This window comes from Myxine glutinosa, chromosome 11, assembly GCF_964187855.1.
Source record: "Myxine glutinosa chromosome 11, kmMyxGlut1.1, whole genome shotgun sequence".
Lineage (NCBI taxonomy): Eukaryota > Metazoa > Chordata > Myxini > Myxiniformes > Myxinidae > Myxine > Myxine glutinosa.
In genome coordinates, this window is record NC_136271.1 from 95,487,992 (window position 1) to 95,506,771 (window position 18,780).

At 52.4% G+C, this 18,780-nt stretch overlaps 1 protein-coding gene across 1 annotated transcript in view; it reads left to right on the top strand.

The window, feature by feature from the left end:
• Positions 1–4,229: 4,229 nt before the first annotated feature.
• EIF4E3 (eukaryotic translation initiation factor 4E family member 3) overlaps positions 4,230–18,780 on the top strand; it is an 82,420-nt gene continuing 67,869 nt past the window's right edge. Inside the window, exon 1 of the mRNA XM_068131453.2 lies at positions 4,230–4,651. Coding sequence (XP_067987554.2) covers positions 4,377–4,651 — 275 coding nt within the window. The 5' untranslated portion in view covers positions 4,230–4,376. The remainder of the gene's footprint in view (positions 4,652–18,780) is intronic.

Consider the following 18,780-nt stretch of genomic DNA (forward strand, 5'->3'; position numbering starts at 1 on the left):
CCCCATCCTCTGGTCGGCTCAGCGCACTCCCACTCATCGTCCCAACACACCTGGTCACAACTACGCACAAAATCGCACCTCCTGTCTGCGAACCCTGGCCAAATCACCTGGATTCATACCCGCCGTACAAAACAACATCAAGCTCACCCTCTTCAATACCCGGTCCCTCAACAACAAATGCCTCATCCTGAACGACTACATCCTGGAAAATAAACTGGACTTTCTCTGTCTCACTGAGACCTGGCAACAACCACTGGACTACTACACGCTCAACCTCACCACACCCAATGGATATTCTTACATCAATAAACCACGCTCGGAGGGCCGAGGTGGTGGAATTGCCGTTATTCACCGACAAGACATCAAGACCAACCTCATCTCCATCTCATCTGCTCCATCATTTGAACACCTGGCTTTTAAACTCTCTGGTCACACACAGTCAGTCATGGCTGTTGTCTACCGCCCTCCCAAACCACACCCATCATTCCTGTCTGACTTCTCCTACTTTCTGACCCAGCTATGTTCCCTCTCCTCCTCAATCCTCCTCCTTGGTGATTTCAATATCCACATGGACTCCACTGACTCCACGCTAACCACTGACTTCACTGATTTACTCACCTGCTTTAACCTCACTCAACATGTCAACTTTCCTACCCATAACCGTGGTCACATTTTGGACCTTGTCTGCTCTACTGGACTAATTTTGCACCATCTCTCTGGCTCCGACCTCACTCTCTCTGACCACCTAGACATCACTCTGACCATCAACATCCCCACCCCAGCACCAAGGCATTATCGCACTATCAACTTCCGTAAGCTAAACGCTTTTTCACCTGCCTCATTCTCATCGACCCTCTCTGAAAAAATGTCCACTTCTCCCTTCGTTGACCTCCACACCCCTTCTGACCTCACTGACTACTACAACCACACTCTCTCTTCCTGCCTTGACCAACTTGCGCCTATAAAAACCAAAACAGTTTCTTTCACCCATTCTGCTCCCTGGTTTACCCCTGAGCTCCGCCTAATGAAAACTCGTGCTCGCCAACTTGAAAGACTCCGCAATAAAACAGGTCTCACAGTTCACTCCCAGGCCTACAAGGACCACATGCAACACTATAAAGATGCCCTCTCCCGCGCCCGCTCCGCCTACTACTCTCAAATTATCCACTCTGGCTCCGGAAACCCAAAAGCACTCTTCTCTACAATAAACAAACTCCTCAGCCCCCTGAACACCACCACCCAGTCATTCACAATAGACAACTGCATCTCCTTCCTTTCATTCTTCCAACGCAAAATTGAAAACATCTACAACAGCTTGACCACCGCCGCACCCGCTCCCCCTCAAACCACCTGCCCCCCCTTATCCTGCCATCCCCTGTCTCAATTCTCCCCAGTCTCCCCTACTGACCTCTCTGAACTCCTCATCGGAATGAAAACTGCCACCTGCACTCTTGACCCCATCCCCTCCAGCTTTGTCAAGGCCTCCCTTCCTGCTCTTTCTCCACTTATCATTGCAACAATAAACTCCTCCCTGTCTACAGGCATCGTCCCACCATCCCTCAAAATTGCTGCTGTTACCCCCATTCTGAAAAAACCTGGACTAAACCCTGACACCCTAAATAACTTCAGACCCATCTCCAACCTTCCCTTTCTGTCAAAGGTTTTGGAACGCGCTGTAGCCACTCAACTCAAGCATCACCTCTCTGCCAATAACCTGTATGAAACATTCCAATCCGGATTCCGCTCCAACCACAGTACTGAAACTGCTCTCCTCAAAATCACCAACGACCTTCTCCTCTCCTCTGATGCTGGCAACCTCAACATTCTCATCCTCCTCGACCTCAGCGCCGCCTTTGACACCATCGATCACACCATCCTCCTCACCCGACTTGAAACCACCTTTAACATTACCGGCACTGCCCTCTCTTGGATTAAATCATACCTCTCTGACAGACGTCAGTTCATCTCCATCAATAACTGCAAATCCCCCACTGCTCCCCTCCCCCAAGGTGTCCCCCAAGGTTCAGTTCTTGGCCCCCTCCTCTTTATCCTTTACCTGTCCCCCCTCGGTCACTTAATCCGCCGTCATGGTCTCCAATTCCACTGCTTCGCCGATGACATCCAGCTTTTCATCTCCACCAAGTCCATCTCCACCGACACCTACTCTATCCTGACAAACTGCATCACTGAAATAAAATCCTGGCTTCAAATCAACTTCCTCAAGCTTAACTGTGATAAATCTGAAATAATCATCATTGGCCCAAAAACGCTCACCAAGTCCACCCATAACTTTGCCCTCAACATCGACGGTTTCCCAGTGTCCACCTCCCCTCACATCCGGAATCTTGGCATCATCTTTGACCAAACCCTCTCCTTCGACAAATACACTAAACAGATCACAAAGACAGCCTTCTTCCACCTGAAAAACATCGCCCGTCTCCGTCCATCCCTCTCCTCCGTGGCTGCAGAAACCCTCATCCACGCCTTCATCACTTCCCGTCTGGACTACTGCAATAGCCTCCTTTATGGTTCACCCTCAACAATCACCAATAAACTCCAATACATTCAGAACTCCGCTGCCCGTCTACTCACCCATTCCCGGACCCGTGACCACATCACCCCCGTCCTTTACAAGCTTCACTGGCTCCCCATCTCCCAGAGAATCCAGTACAAAATCCTCCTCTTGACCTACAAAGCCCTCCATAACCTGGCCCCATCCTACCTGGCTGACCTCCTCTCCAGACACACTCCCACCCGCAACCTCCGCTCTGCTGGTACCAACCTCCTGACCCCCCCCATCCGGACCAAATTTAGATCCTGGGGGGACAGGGCCTTCTCCATCGCTGCTCCCACCCTCTGGAACTCGCTACCTCACACCATCAGAGACTCCTCCTCACTCACCACATTCAAAACATCACTCAAGACCCACCTGTTCAACACTGCATTCAACATTTAACCCACACCATCTAACCCCTGACTATCTCCTCTCCTTCTCCCTCCTTTGTGCTTTGAATATTTCCCTATTGATTCTTCTTTTTTGCAATTGTCTTTATGTTTTGCTATGCATTATGTTTTGCACTCTGTCAAAGCGTCTTTGGGCTTCCTGAAAAGCGCTATATAAAATAAATGCATTATTATTATTATTATTAAATGTGCCGTCCGAGGCAGAGTCTGATCGCCACGTTCGGCACACGTGATAGCTCGCTGCTCTCTGATTGGTTGAAGCGTTTTTTGGACATAGCTCGGTAAGTACTTCTCCGATTAATTTAAAACCTTGAAAAGGCACATCCTCGGGTCCCCAGCAATATACCTGGCAAGTTTCAAGTATATCGGACCGGTAGTTGTCGAGAAACAGCGGTCGCATACAGACACACACACACACACACACACACACACACACACACACACACACACACACACACACACACACACACACACACACACACACACACACACACACATTGCTGGAATTATAGATAGACTAGGGCATGCCCGTACTATATATAAGCTCGGACGTGCCCGTACGTGGGTGCCCGTTCCTTGCCAAAAAAAAAAAAAAAAAAATTTGTGTAGGGGTGTGTGTGTGTAAACATCCTAGGGCGTGCCCGTACGTGGGTGCAAAAAAACATGCGTGCAAACAACAACAAAAAAAAACTTTGAAACCACGTGGCAGTAACGACCACAGAACCCCCCCCCCCTCTATTTACATGAATGGTTTGGTCCATTCGCAACGACCACAGAACCCCCCCCTCTATTTACATGAAATGGTTTGGTCCAAAGCGAACGGCTTGCGGAGTTTGGTAAAGAAATCGCCATAGCTCGGTAACTACTTGTCCGATTAATTTAAAACCTTGAAAAGGCACATCCTCGGGTCCCCAGCAATATACCTGGCAAGTTTCAAGTATATCGGACCGGTAGTTGTCGAGAAACAGCGGTCGCATACAGACACACACACACACACACACACACACACACACACACACACACACACACACACACACACACACACACACACACACACACACACACACACACACACACACACATATATACACACACATATATACACACACACACACACACACACACACACACACACACACACACACACACACACACACACACACACACACACACACACACACACACACACACACAGAGATTGCTGGAATTATAGATAGATAAAAGAAGAAGAAGAAGATCTGCGTGGCTGCGCCTCACTACTTTCTAACGGTGATTGAAATCTCGGCTTGTGGCAAGTATCGCGAGACTTGCGGATTTGCGTTCCCAGAGCAGATTACACCAAAAATTCGCCTTCATTTTCTTTTAAGGAAATTTTCAGCGCTCGGCCACGGCATACGTAGTATGTCAAGGCTATGAAGTTAAAGCAGAACGAAGATGAAAAGAAGAAAAAGTTGGAGGAAGGCAGGTGCGGTGACCTCAGTCGCGATGACGTCATAGCGGCACTGCTTTCGCTGATGGCGGCAATCGGGGTGGTGGAGAGGCAAATAGGAGTGACGCAGGGTCCTGCTGATGGCTCTGACAATAATCGAGGCCAAAAAAGCGATTCCATGGATGGTAACATCGAGCTGGACGCATTCGAAGACCATGGACCGCCTCTACAGACCCCGTGGATATTCTGGCTCGACCGGTGAGTCGGTGTTGACGTTTGACTTTGAGAGTCTCCCGGCTCTCCCTCTGTGACCTTATCCCCTTTATATTCCCAACCGTACTCTCTGCGACTTGCAAAGGATCCGTTGTGTGCTGAAGTGCATCACATGGGTTGTGGCCTCAGATGAGGTCACAACCAAAAAATGGTTTATATTTACCTTTGCTTTGCTGTCCCTTCACCTCAAAATGGCTTGATTACAGCAGTGATCGCGATATCCTGAGGTAAAGTGTGTTCGGTTCGGCTCGTAATGCGCCGTGAAGCGCTGTTAATGATGCCAGATGGATAAACATGTGGAGATGTCCAAAACTCTACCATAGACTCTATGATAGAATTTATTTGCATTGTCACATTGGTCCAATCGGCTGGTGTGGAGGTCGTACACTCAACTTTGACCTTTGTAGTCGGACGGAGTTCGATTCCCGACTGTCGGATTGGTGCTTCGCTTTATAACTAAGCCTATGTTTTACCACAGTGTCGTCCATCGGATGGAGCCGTGGTGAGGGAGGGGAGGAGCCGTGGTGAGGGAGGGGAGGAGCCGTGGTGAGGGAGGGGAGGAGCCGTGGTGAGGGAGGGGAGGAGCCGTGGTGAGGGAGGGGAGGAGCCGTGGTGAGGGAGGGGAGGAGCCGTGGCGAGGGAGGGGAGAGCCGTGGCGAGGGAGGGGAGAGCCGTGGCGAGGGAGGGGAGAGCCGTGGCGAGGGAGGAGGGAGCCGTGGCGAGGGAGGGGGCCGTGGCGAGGGAGGGGAGGCGAGGGAGGAGGGAGCGGTGGCGAGGGAGGGGGAGCCGTGGCGAGGGAGGGGGGAGCCGTGGCGAGGGAGGGGGGTAGCCGTGGCGAGGGAGGGGGGAGCCGTGGCGAGGGAGGGGGGTAGCCGTGGCGAGGGAGGGGGGTAGCCGTGGCGAGGGAGGGGGGTAGCCGTGGCGAGGGAGGGGAGGAGCCGTGGCGAGGGAGGGGAGGAGCCGTGGCGAGGGAGGGGGGGAGCCGTGGCGAGGGAGGGGAGGAGCCGTGGCGAGGGAGGGGGGAGCCGTGGCGAGGGAGGGGGGAGCCGTGGCGAGGGAGGGGGGGAGCCGTGGCGAGGGAGGGGGAGCCGTGGCGAGGGAGGGGAGGAGCCGTGGCGAGGGAGGGGGGAGCCGTGGCGAGGGAGGGGAGGAGCCGTGGCGAGGGAGGGGGAGCCGTGGCGATGGAGGGGGGAGCCGTGGCGATGGAGGGGGGAGCCGTGGCGAGGGAGGGGAGCCGTGGCGGTGGTGAGGTAGGGGTGGCGGTGGTGAGGTAGGGGTGAGCCGTGGCGGTGGTGAGGGAGGGGTGAGCCGTGGCGGTGGTGAGGTAGGGGTGAGCCGTGGCGGTGGTGAGGGAGGGGTGAGCCGTGGCGGTGGTGAGGGAGGGGTGAGCCGTGGCGGTGGTGAGGGAGGGGTGAGCCGTGGCGGTGGTGAGGGAGGGGTGAACCGTGGCGGTGGTGAGGGAGGGGTGAACCGTGGCGGTGGTGAGGGAGGGGTGAACCGTGGCGGTGGTGAGGGAGGGGTGAACCGTGGCGGTGGTGAGGGAGGGGTGAACCGTGGCGGTGGTGAGGGAGGGGTGAGCCGTGGCGGTGGTGAGGGAGGGGTGAGCCGTGGCGGTGGTGAGGGAGGGGTGAGCCGTGGCGGTGGTGAGGGAGGGGTGAGCCGTGGCGGTGGTGAGGGAGGGGTGAGCCGTGGCGGTGGTGAGGGAGGGGTGAGCCGTGGCGGTGGTGAGGGAGGGGTGAGCCGTGGCGGTGGTGAGGGAGGGGTGAGCCGTGTCGGTAGTGAATGAGTGAGCCGTGTCGGTGGTGAATGAGTGAGCCGTGTCGGTGGTGAATGAGTGAGCCGTGTCGGTGGTGAATGAGTGAGCCGTGTCGGTGGTGAATGAGTGAGCCGTGTCGGTGGTGAATGAGTGAGCCGTGTCGGTGGTGAATGAGTGAGCCGTGTCGGTGGTGAATGAGTGAGCCGTGTCGGTGGTGAATGAGTGAGCCGTGTCGGTGGTGAATGAGTGAGCCGTGTCGGTGGTGAATGAGTGAGCCGTGTCGGTGGTGAATGAGTGAGCCGTGTCGGTGGTGAATGAGTGAGCCGTGTCGGTGGTGAGGGAGGGGTGACCTGTGTCGGTGGTGAATGAGTGAGTGAGTGAGTCGTGTCGGTGGTGAATGAGTGAGTGAGTGAGTCGTGTCGGTGGTGAATGAGTGAGTGAGTCGTGTCGATGGTGAGGGGTGAGTGAGCCGTGTCGGTGGTGAGGGGTGAGTGAGCCGTGTCGGTGGTGAGGGGTGAGTGAGCCGTGTCGATGGTGAGGGGTGAGTGAGCCGTGTCGGTGGTGAGGGGTGAGTGAGCCGTGTCGGTGGTGAGGGGTGAGTGAGCCGTGTCGATGGTGAGGGGGTGAGTGAGCCGTGTCGATGGTGAGGGGGTGAGTGAGTCGTGTCGGTGGTGAGGGGTGAGTGAGTCGTGTCGGTGGTGAGGGGTGAGTGAGCCGTGTCGGTGGTGAGGGGTGAGTGAGCCGTGTCGGTGGTGAGGGGTGAGTGAGCCGTGTCGATGGTGATGGGGTGAGTGAGTCGTGTCGGTGCTGAGGAGTGAGTGAGTCGTGTCGGTGGTGAGCGGTGAGTGAGTCGTGTCGGTGGTGAGGGGTGAGTGAGTCGTGTCGGTGGTGAGGGGTGAGTGAGTCGTGTCGGTGGTGAGGGGTGAGTGAGTCGTGTCGGTGGTGAGGGGTGAGTGAGCCGGAGTGAGTCGTATTATCTATCACAAGGCAGTTTTTAGTGAAAAACACAACCGAACATTCCCATTTATTTTTGACCGTGTGACCGTTGAGGGACCTTTATCAAATGAATGATGGAGTGGTGGTTTAATGAATAGTTTACAAGTTAAAATCGTCCTTCAAACTAGATTCACTCAACTAATCCGAAGAACGTGCGTGTGTTCTCGTAGTGGTCCTTTAATCGTGTGCATCACAAGACAAATATAGCTTTCACAACATGGAAGGTACACTCACTGTGTGTGGGAGTAATTGAAGGTTTGCCAACATCCGTTTGACTCAACGAGGGTTCCTACCCACAAGTAAACACTTGAAACTGGTGAAATATTTCCCCTGTTTGTGTTTGTGCCTCGTTTCCTGGCATCTTCTTGGTGTCATGTGTAGTTGTTTTGTAGCCAATTATGTTTTGAGCATTTGATGTTGGCTGCTTTTTGTTTCGTTTTCTTGTTTTTAGTTATTTTTGCTTGACTATCATGTTGTGTTGTATTTTCAGGATTCTTTTTATTTATTTATCAGATTGTTGAACTGACGGCAATAACTAGTCACTGAACTTTGCTTAACGCTCACCATAAACTGCACAAGTTTGGTGTTGGCTCAAAGGTTCAGGTGGCTGGCTTGATCTTAGGGTCTTGAGTTTTTGTCCTTGCCGTTGAAATAAGACCAGGTGGGTTGACTAACCCTGCCATCCTTCCGAGGTCGGCAAAATGAGTACCAGCTTACCGGTAATAGGGGGCATTGCATCAGCGTCACAGCCAAGCATCCACAAGCTGCACATGAACCACCACTGCCACCACCATAAACTGCAGTATGGTCCACAAACATCTGGACAAATGTCATGTCCTGGCAATTGAAGCCATTCAGATGATGATGTAGTGTAACATCTATTTTGTTGCATGTATTACAAACAACAGAATTGAGTGAGGGATTGAGAGCGCGTAATATAAGCGCCCGCGCGAGCCTTTTTACGAGAGGGAAGAGAGAGTCGACTCGGGGCAGAAACGGACTGCGCCACGGACTCGCTGGGAAGCGCGCACTGCGCAAGGACTGCGCGGGGAACTATCGATGGAACGAACTGCACCGGGGATTGCGGTGCACGAACGGTTTATTGAAGAACTGCGCCGAGAGAGCTCGTTGTTACAAACTGCCTGTTTGATGCGACCTTGTTGGATCGGGAGAGAGAGAGCGTTTGGCACGCTATACGTACGCAGCATTCCAGCCCGCATATGTAAGGTCCGCTCGCGGTCAACGCCAACGACGTGCTGCCGGCCTGTTTCCATCACCGCCACGGCACGGGTCGGGAACGGACGAGGAGCCTGGAACCATCTGCCTGGACCTTCCTCCCCTACCACTACAATTCCGTGTGAGTCTGTCTGTTTGTCCTGGGGTCGTGATAAGTTAAGACTGTATAGATAAGCTTGCCCTGTGTCCTTTTGTTTCTTATTGTACATGCTTTCGTTTCCTCTTTGGGTTTTTGTACATAATTAATAAATCCACTCTTTGTTCTTCCCTTACTCTGGTTTCCTCTTATTCGATCGCCTCCATCCTTTCTCTCAATTGAGTACCTGTGGCACGATTTGGAAACCGCTCAGGATCGGGTATAGTCATTTGTTAACGGCTCGGATTGCGGATTGCTAACCGCTCGGCAATATTCCATCTTATCCGTGGTTTGAGCGGGAGTTATTTCCCTGCTCGCGGTCGGGGTTAGTAAGTAGGTATTTGGGACTTCATTGACCAATCACCCGAGCTGATTCCGACCGGGAGGAGCGTCATAATTTCCAGGATTGGGGGACTGCCAGTTTAAAAGACGAGGGGTTTAACCCCCCCCCCCCTTGATAAGGGGAGCGCCGACCCCTGAATCCGTAACAATTGGGAGATTAATCCCACCCACCCACAATTTCCATGTTTTAAACGTTTCCCAGTGTGTACCCTGGATTAGAATAGGTACACCGTATCCCTGCGTGTCGTAAGAGACGACTAAGAGGGTTGGCGTCAGGAAGGGCATCCGGCCATAAAAACATTGCCTCAAAAAAGAGAACCATGACAATCACAACTACATATGGGCAGGGTACAGCCTGCAGTGGAGATCGGTTTCTGAGGTTTGGGACATGGAATGTAGGGACAATGACAGGGAGATTAGGAGAAGTGGTGGAAGTATTGGTCAGAAGAAGAGTGGACATATTGTTACGGACACGACTTATTGAGATGTTATGCTGGGCCGAGCGGAATGGCCGCCGTGTTCGCACAAGTTACCCGATTATACTCGAACGTTGGCCGAATCGCGCTACGCTAGATCAATGAAGGAAAGGACACAACGGCTGGGTTATATGACACGACACCAGGGGTACAGTTCTCAAGACCTCCGGAGGAGGTTATAATATGGGTTTGCAGAATGTTTAGATTACACGGACTAGAGGTACAGCACAGAAAGGTGGGCACTTATATACGGTCTTATCTTATTCCCGACAGACCACAGACAAACGGGACAAGGCTGACTCACACAGGGATTGATGGCAAGGAGGGGCAGGTAGTCGATGGCTCAAGGTGCACCTTGGCTCAGGGGCAGAATCAACGCGGTCCGGTCCAGAGATGCGGGGAGGTATTCAGCGCTCGGAGGTGGCGACTTCTCTCTCCAAGCTGGGGGCGCATCTGACGTCACCTCCGGTAAGTGGCTGCGTATATCCAGCGGGGAGTGACACGCCCTCGGCTCGTTAGCTCCGCCCCAGATGGAATCGGCCCGCCGCTTCTTATTGGGTGCGGGGGGTTACCGGGCTCCGCCCTTGACGAGGAGCTGACAGTCAGCCCCTTCGTGGTAACCCCGTCGGAGCACATGGGCAATGGCGGCTAACCAAGCCGTAGTGAGGACGCCCACTCCCTGCGCCGCCGCCGCGTCGCCCCGGCTGTGGTTGTAGTTGTTGTTGTTGTTGTAGTTCCATGAGATGATGGGAGGATGCGGAGATGAGATTGTGGGGAGGTATTGGGAGGTCCTAAACTTACTACTGGTGCCATACAATCACATTCTGGTGCAACGAAGAGTCAGAATTAATGGAAACGAGTCCTTAACTGACATAGACTAAGAATAACTAGCAAGATGTCCTATAGTTGTCTACGTGAGATGCGGTGAACCTGGGCACGACATTTAATGGGGGAAAAAGGGGAAGGTCGGGGCTACAGAGTGTTGTTTACAGACAATGGGACTAGGGACTAGGGAATGGGGGATTGGGGATAGTTGGGGAGTATTGGGGAAATAGGGGAATATTTACAAGCGGATATGGATGGAGGCCAAATCCCATATCCGCAACAATATGTTGTGTGCAAGAGACGAGATGGAAGGGAAGTGGTGTGAGAATGGTGAAGGGTACGCAGGGACAGAAATACACGTTTATGTGGCAAAGGTGCCTGGAGGGCGTGAATGAATGGTGTTGGTGTCCTGATTTCTGAGGAGTTTGTAGACAATGTGGTGAGTGTGACGAGAGTGAGTGATAGGTTGATGATGGTGAAAATGATGAATCGAAAACTGTTGGTGAACGTCATCTCGGGATATGCTCCGCAGGTTGGTCGGAGCGATGAAGAGAAGGACAAGTTCTGGTGTGCGATATAGAAGCTGATGGAAAACGTAAAAAGATGAGGAAGTTGTTGTGGTAGGAGGAGACTTAAATGGACATGTGGGAAGGAGTATGGATGGTTTTGCGTGAGTTCATGGGGGTTACGGATATGGTGTGAGAAATTGAGAAGGTGAAAGGATTTTGGAGTTTGCTGATGGAGCTGATTTGTTGATTTGTAATACTCAGTTCCAGAAAGAGGATAAAAAGCTTGTTACATACACGTCAGGTGGGTCGACGACAACCGTTGACTACCTGATGGTGCGTAGGTGAGATAGGGGGCACCTCCGGGACACAAAGGTGATCCCCGGGGAGGAGGCTGTTTCACAGCACCACTTGGTTGTCTGCGACATAAGGGTGAAAGGTGAGAGGTGAGCTCGGCGGGTGAAGTACCAACCGAGAATGAAGGTGTGGAGGTTGAAAGAGGTGACAGTAAGGGAGGCATTAAAAGAGAGGCTGAGTAGGGTAGAGGATGATGTGGTTGAGCTTGAAAGTGGTTGGATGTCAATGAAAGCTAGTCTGTTGGGAGCGGTTGGTGAGGTATGTGGATGGACAAAAGGACCACCGAGGCACTCGGAAACATGGTGGTGGGATGATGAAGTTGGAAAGAGGATTGATGAGAAGAGGAAGAAGTTCAAGGAGAGGCAGAAGGCGAAGGGGACGGGAGCAGAAACAGCAGAGCATGAAAGTTATAAGGCAGCCAAGAAGGCTGCAAAGAAAGAGGTAGCAAAGGCGCAGGAGGCATGCAGGAAAATGTTCGGAGAAGGCTTGGATTCGGTAGAGGGTCAGAGAGCGGTATTCAGGATTGCAAAGCAGATAGCGAAAGAGAGGTGTGATGTGATGGGGGTGAGTTGCTTGAAGGATGAAGTGGGACAAATCGTTGTCGACCCAGATAGAATTAAAGGAAGATGGAAAAGATATATGGAAATGCTGTTGAATACAGAGAATGAATGGGATGGCAACATAGAGAGTAACCCAGTTTTAGGACCGGCAGAGAAGATAATTGAGAATGAAGTTGAGGAAGCGATAAAAGCAATGAAGAGTAGAAAAGCGGGATGGCCGACGGGAGTTCTGGGAGATATGCTGAAGGCAGCCGGAAGTTGGGGTGTGAAGAGAATGACAGAGATCTGTAATCTGGTGGTGAAAGAAGGCCGCATTCCAATGGATTGGGAACTGAGTACCCTCGTCCCTCTTTCAAGGGGAAAGGTGACCCTCTGGAGTGTGGTTCGTACCGAGCGATAAAGTTATTGGAGCATGGAATGAAGGTATTGGAAAGGGTGTTGGAGAGGGGGATAAGGAAGAAAGTGAAGATCGACGAAATGCAGTTTGGATTTGTGCCAGGAAGAGGAACGACAGACGCGCTTTTCATTGTGAGGCAGTTGCAGGAGAAGTACCTGGAGAAGAGGAAGAAGTTGTTTCTTGGGTTTGTTGATCTGGAGAAAGCATTCGATAGGGTTCCACGCAAAGTATTGACATGGGCATTGAGGAAGTTAGGAGTGGAGGAATGGTTGATCAGAGTAGTGATTGCAATGTACAAAAGAGCATGCATAGCTGTAAGGACGAAGGACGGGAACAGTGGTGAGTTTGAGGTGAAGGTGGGAGTGCATCAGGGGTCGGTACTAAGTCCACTACTATTTGTAGCTGTGATGGAGGTGCTGGCTCAGAACGTAAAGGAGGGTTTACCGTGGGAGTTGTATTCAGATGATCTGGTGTTGATTGCGGCAAGTATGGATGGACTGAAGGAAAAGATGAACACGTGGAAGGAATGTATGGAGACAAAAGGTCTGAAGGTGAATATCAGAAAGACGAAGGTGATGGCAAGTGGTAAAGCATGTGGTGAGGTGGAAAGAACTGGGAAGTGGCCCTGTGCTATGTGTAGGAAGGGTGTCGGAGTGAACTCCATTCAATGTGCAATGTGTGCTGAGTGGGTTCATCAAAAATGTAGTGGTCTGAGAGGGTCATTAACCAGTGTGGCAGCCACATTCAAATGTAAGGTGTGCACAAAGGGAGCTGCAGATGGAGGAAATGTTAAGTTGAATCTTGGAGACGGCGTGAAGTTGGAAGGTGTGAAAACATTTTGCTACTTCGGAGACATGCTGAATGGAGAAGGTGGGTCAGACTCGGCAACGGTTGCTCGAGTGAGATGTGCATGGAAGAAGTTTCGGGAACTGAGTGGCGTGCTGATGAGGAGGGGAGTGTCGTTGAAGCTGAAGGGAAAGGTGTATGCTGCATATGTGAGAAGTGTTATGATTTATGGGAGCAAGACATGGGTAATGAAGGTAGAGCAGCAACGAAGGTTGGAAAGGGTGGAAATGCGAATGGTTCGATGGATGTGTGGAGTATCGTTGAGAGAGAGGAAGACAAATGATGAATTGCGAAAGATGATGGGAATAGAGCCTGTGATTGATGCTGTGAAGAGGAACAGGTTGAGATGGTTTGGTCATGTGTTGAGGAAGGATGAAAGTGACTGGTTGAGAAGAGTGATGGAAATGAATGTAGAAGGAAGTAGAGGACGGGGAAGACCGAGAAAGACTTGGCTAAAGATGGTGAAAGAAGAAATGCGAGCAAGGGGGTTAACAAGGAGAGATGCAGAAAATAGGGCAAAATGGAGAAGATTGTCATGGCGACCGCAAGGCTAACCCCCGCTCTAGCAGGGAAAATGGCCTTTAAAATGCATGTTGTTGTTGTTGTTGTATTACAAACTTGTGCTGACACTGGATGACTGAGTTGCACCAACGACTTTAAAAATGGTGCGTGCTGCTTCCTTGCTTGATGTTTAGTATTTGCAGGATAAAGCATGGGCAAACCTCATTGGTTGCCATTGGGGTGGTGAGGATGAGGTCGCTGTTCAAGGGTAGCTTGGGTAACTCACCTATCCATTGTGAGACACTGTGAGATCTAAGTTCAATGAAGCCCGAACTGCTGGCAGACAGGTCCTCCAGGCTTGATGCCCTCAATTGTCCTCCTGATGGTGGAGAGAAAAGTGACAAAGGGAAATTCTCCTGAATGCACCTGGAAGTTGTGTGAATACACCCAAGATCACAGGCTTTATTTATTTGATGTTGACTTGTCTCATATTGTCCATATGTCTGTCTGCATGTGACATGTTCTCTGTGAGTCTTACAACCTGTAAATGTAAAACTCCATTTTCAACCCCCATCACCCACCATTCCGCAACCCTGTAGCTTTCCCTTCCATCCCACCCAATCGCCCTCCCCCCCCTTCCCATCATCCTCCCTTGCACACCTCCATTCTGCAACCCCATCACTCTCCCTTTCACGCCCCCATCACCTTCCCTTCCATCCTCACCACCCTCCCGTTCACTCACTCCTCCACCATCACTATCCCCTCATTGCCTTCCCTTCCATCACCTCCATCTCCCTCCCTTCCATCACCCCTATTGCCCTCTCGTCCTTCACCTCATCACCCTCCCCTCTGTCACCCCATCACCCTCCACTCCATCACCCCATCACCCTCCACTCCATCACCCCATCGCCCTCCCCTCCATCACCCCCATCGCCATCAACTCCATCTCCCTCCCTTCCATCACCCCTATTGCCCTCTCGTCCTTCACCTCATCACTCTCCTCTCCGTCACCCCCCAGCACCCTCCCCTCCATCACCCCATCGCCCTCCCCTCCATCACCCCATCACCCTCCGCTCCATCACCCCCATCGGCCTCCCTTCCACACCTCCATTTTCAACCCCCATCACCCTCCATTATGCAACCCCATCACTCTCCCCTTCGTGCCCCCATCGCCTTCCCTTCCACCCCCAACACCCTCCCTTTCACTCACTCCTCTCCCATCACTATCCCCTCATTGCCTTCCCTTCCATCATCCCCATTGCCCTCCAATCCATCACCCCCATCATCCTCCCCTCCATCACCCCATCGCCCTCCCCTCCATCACCCCTATCGCCCTCCCTTCCACACCTCCATTTTCAACCCCCATCACCCTCCATTCTGCAACGCCATCACTCTCCCTTTCTCGCCCCCATCACCTTCCCCTCCACCCCCACCACCCTCCCTTTCACTCACTCCTCTCCCATCACTATCCCCTCATTGCCTTCCCTTCTGTCACCTCCATCTCCCTCCCTTCATCACCCCTGTTGCCCTCTTGTACTTTACCTCATCACCCTCCCCTCCGACACCCCCAACACCTTCCCCTCCATCACCCCATCGCCCTCCCCTCCATCACCCCCATCGTCCTCCCTTCCACACCTCCATTCTGCAACCCCATCACTCTCCCTTTCTCGCCCCCATCACCTTCCCCTCCACCCCCACCACCCTCCCTTTCACTCACTTCTCTCCCATCACTATCCCCTCATTGCCTTCCCTCCGTCACCTCCATCTCCCTCCCTTCATCACCCCTGTTGCCCTCTCGTCCTTCACCTCATCACCCTCCCCTCCATCACCCCATCACCCCCCCCTCAATCACCCCATCGCCCTCCCTTCCACACCTCCATTTTCAACCCCCGTCACCCTCCATTATGCAACCCCATCACTCTCCCTTTCGCACCCCCATCACCTTTCCTTCCACCCCCACCACCCTCCCTTTCACTCACGCCTCTCCCATCATCACCATTCTCAGACCATTCTCAGAGAGCCTCCTCAGCGTCGCGAGTCTGGCATTTCACTCAGGCCAACTGGTACGGTCTTCGAGCAGCCATCAATCATCTGGACTGGTCTCCCATCTCCACCACCTCTGACATCAACTCATCCTGGGAATTCTTCCAAAGTAAATTGCTCTCTATCATGCACAGATTTATCCCATCTCGTCTTCAGTTGTCATACCCTTCCTCCCGTCCATGGTATACGGAATCTTGTGGTGAGGCTGTTTCCCAGAAACAACTTGCTTTCGTCTCCTGGAAAGCAAATCCAACGGAAGGAAATCTCATTTCCTTTCACAAAGCCCGAAACTAGTGTGTGTCCACCCTCAGGAGAGCCAGGAAACAATATCTCTCCGTTCTCAAGACCGAACTCTCTTATCTTTCTCCCTCTTCCAAATCCTGGTGGCGTCTGCTCAAATCTGTTTCTGGTGTTTGTTCCCCCTCCATCCCCTCCCTCACCTCAAACGGCTGCACGGCTGACTCCGCACGTGAAAAAGCTGAATGCCTCAACTCTGTGTTTGCCTCTAAATCTTGTGTCCCAAACCCATCCCTCTCTGTACCCACCGTACCCAGTCGTACCCAGCTGCTCCTGGACTCTGTGTCCTTTCCTCCTGACAAGGTGGAAAGGTTTCTGTCAACCCTCGACTCTGATTCTGCAACTGGACCTGACGGCATCAGCCCACGGGTCTTAAAATCCTGCTCTGCCGCTCTTTCACTCCCTCTCTCGGTTCTCTTCACCCTCTCTTTTCCTCAACGTCATCTGCCATCAGCTTGGAAATCAGCCAACATCACTGCTTTACACAAAAAAGGTGCAAAAACAGATCCTTGCAACTACAGACCAATCAGCCTGCTCCCAATTATCAGCAAAGTCATGGAATCAATCATTGCTTCAGATATGAAATCTTTCCTCTTCTCCAATGGCTTGATCTCTGATCATCAATTTGATTTCAGACCTGGTCACTCTACTCTGGACATGCTGCTTCTGCTTTCTCAACAATGGATGGAGGTCCTCAATGCCAAACAGGAAATTAGAGCTGCCTCCCTTGGCATATCACGTGCCTTCGATACGGTCTAGCACACCGCTCTGCTCACCAAACTCTCCTCCTTTGGTATCCATGGAAATCTCCACGCATGGCTGGCGGACTTCCTCTCTAGTCGTAGTCAACGTGTGGCCCTGAATGTGTTTCTCTCATCTCCTCTTCCTGTTCAGGCTGGAGTTCCCCAAGGCAGTGTTCTGGGCCCTGTGCTTTTTCTGGTCTTCATCAATGATCTCTCTGACTTTCTTGAAAATCCTCTCTATCTCTTTGCTGATGACTCTACTCTCTGTCGCTCCATTCCTCATCTCTCAGATCGGCAGTCTGCAGCCTCCTCACTCTCTGCAGACCTGGACAAAATCACAGACTGGGCAAACAAGTGGAACATGTCTTTCAATCCTGACAAATCTCACACTCTTACGATGTCTCTCCGAAAAGACCGACTGGACAACCCTCCCATCCACTTTCTGAATAATCCGCTCCAAGAAGTTCTGTCACTCAAGCTTTTGGGTCTCACTATCTGCCATAATCTTTCCTGGGAAAACCACATTTCAAATCTGGCCTCCAAAGCCAGTCGCCGACTGGGCATCCTCCGTCGTGCGAAGTCCTTCCTTAGCACACCTGAGCTCCTCACCACATACAAGGCTTTCATCCGCAGCTCAATGGAATACTGCTCTCCCCTCTGGGCTGGTGCTCCTGCCTCACACCTAGCTCGTCTTCACGCTGTTGAAACCAAAGCGTTCAGAATCATTGGAATTTCCCGTGATGAAGCTAACTCCAAGGGCCTTTCACTCACTCACCGCAGGCAGGTTGGTGGTCTTTCCGTCTTCTACTGACTCCTCTCGCCTTCCCCCCCCCCCCTCCCCTCTCCCCCAGCTCTCTCTGGGCTCTGTCCCCCTAATATTCCTACAGGTCACACAAGATCTGCCTGCAACCCTCTTATGGTTAAACTGCCAAAATCAAGACTCTCTGCTCACCTTCACTCCTTCATTCCTCTTTTCTCCCGCCTCTGGAACAAACTCCCTCACTCTCTTCAATCCCACTCCACCCTCCAGGTCTTTAAAACAGCTGTTCACCGCCATCTCTTATCTTCCCCCATCCAAAACCTTGATCTTTTCTACCCCCGCTAATTTCACCCCAAATCCACTTTTTTGAAATACCAACTTCTGTCCTGGAAGTCCTTGGTATCCTTGTGTTTTATACTTCTCGCACCCCCCCCCCCGCCCTTCCCATGCCTACTCCCCCCAAGCCCTCTCCCTTCCACACATCTCCCTGCTCTCAAATGTTATGTTTGTGTGCTTCCCCTTCTCTCCCCATCTTGTCTTCCACTCCCTCTTTTTATATATTTTGGTTGTCTGGTTGATTTGTTTGTGAAATAAATGTTAGCTCTTTCACGAGCCTCGATTCAGCATACAAAAAAATCACTATCCCCTCATTGCCTTCCCTTACATCATCCCCATCGCCCTCCACTCCATCACCTCCATCATCCTCCCCTCCATCACCCCATCGCCCTTCCCAAATCGCCCTCCCTTCCACCCCCCCCCCCCATCACTCTCCCTTACACACCCCCATCGCTCTCCCTTACACACCCCCATCGCCCTCCATTCCACACCCCCATCGCCCTCCATTCCACACCCCCATCGCCCTCCATTCCACACCCCCATCGCCCTCCATTCCACACCCCCATCGCCCTCCATTCCACACCCCCATCGCCCTCCATTCCACACCCCCCATCGACCTCCATGCCACACCCCCATCGCCCTCCATTCCACACCCCCATCTTGTCCTCCCACTGCACTCCTTGCCCCCCCCCCCTACTGCACACTCTTGCTCCCCCATCGCACTCCCTTGCACCCGACCACGATCTCACTTCCTTGTGCGCTTCCATCTCTTCCCCGCTTCCTCCACTCCTCGAACATCACCCACACTTCTTCCACCCCTCCCCCATCCCACTCACTTCATCCACCCCACCCCCATCACTCTCATTTCCTCCTCCTGGCTCCCCCCTCCTTGCTCCCCCCTTCTACTGCCAACCTTGTCTTCCACATCCACAGCCACCTCCTCCTCCTCCGCTTCCCCTTCTTCTTCCTCTTTTTCTTCTTCTTCCTCAATGTTTATCGCT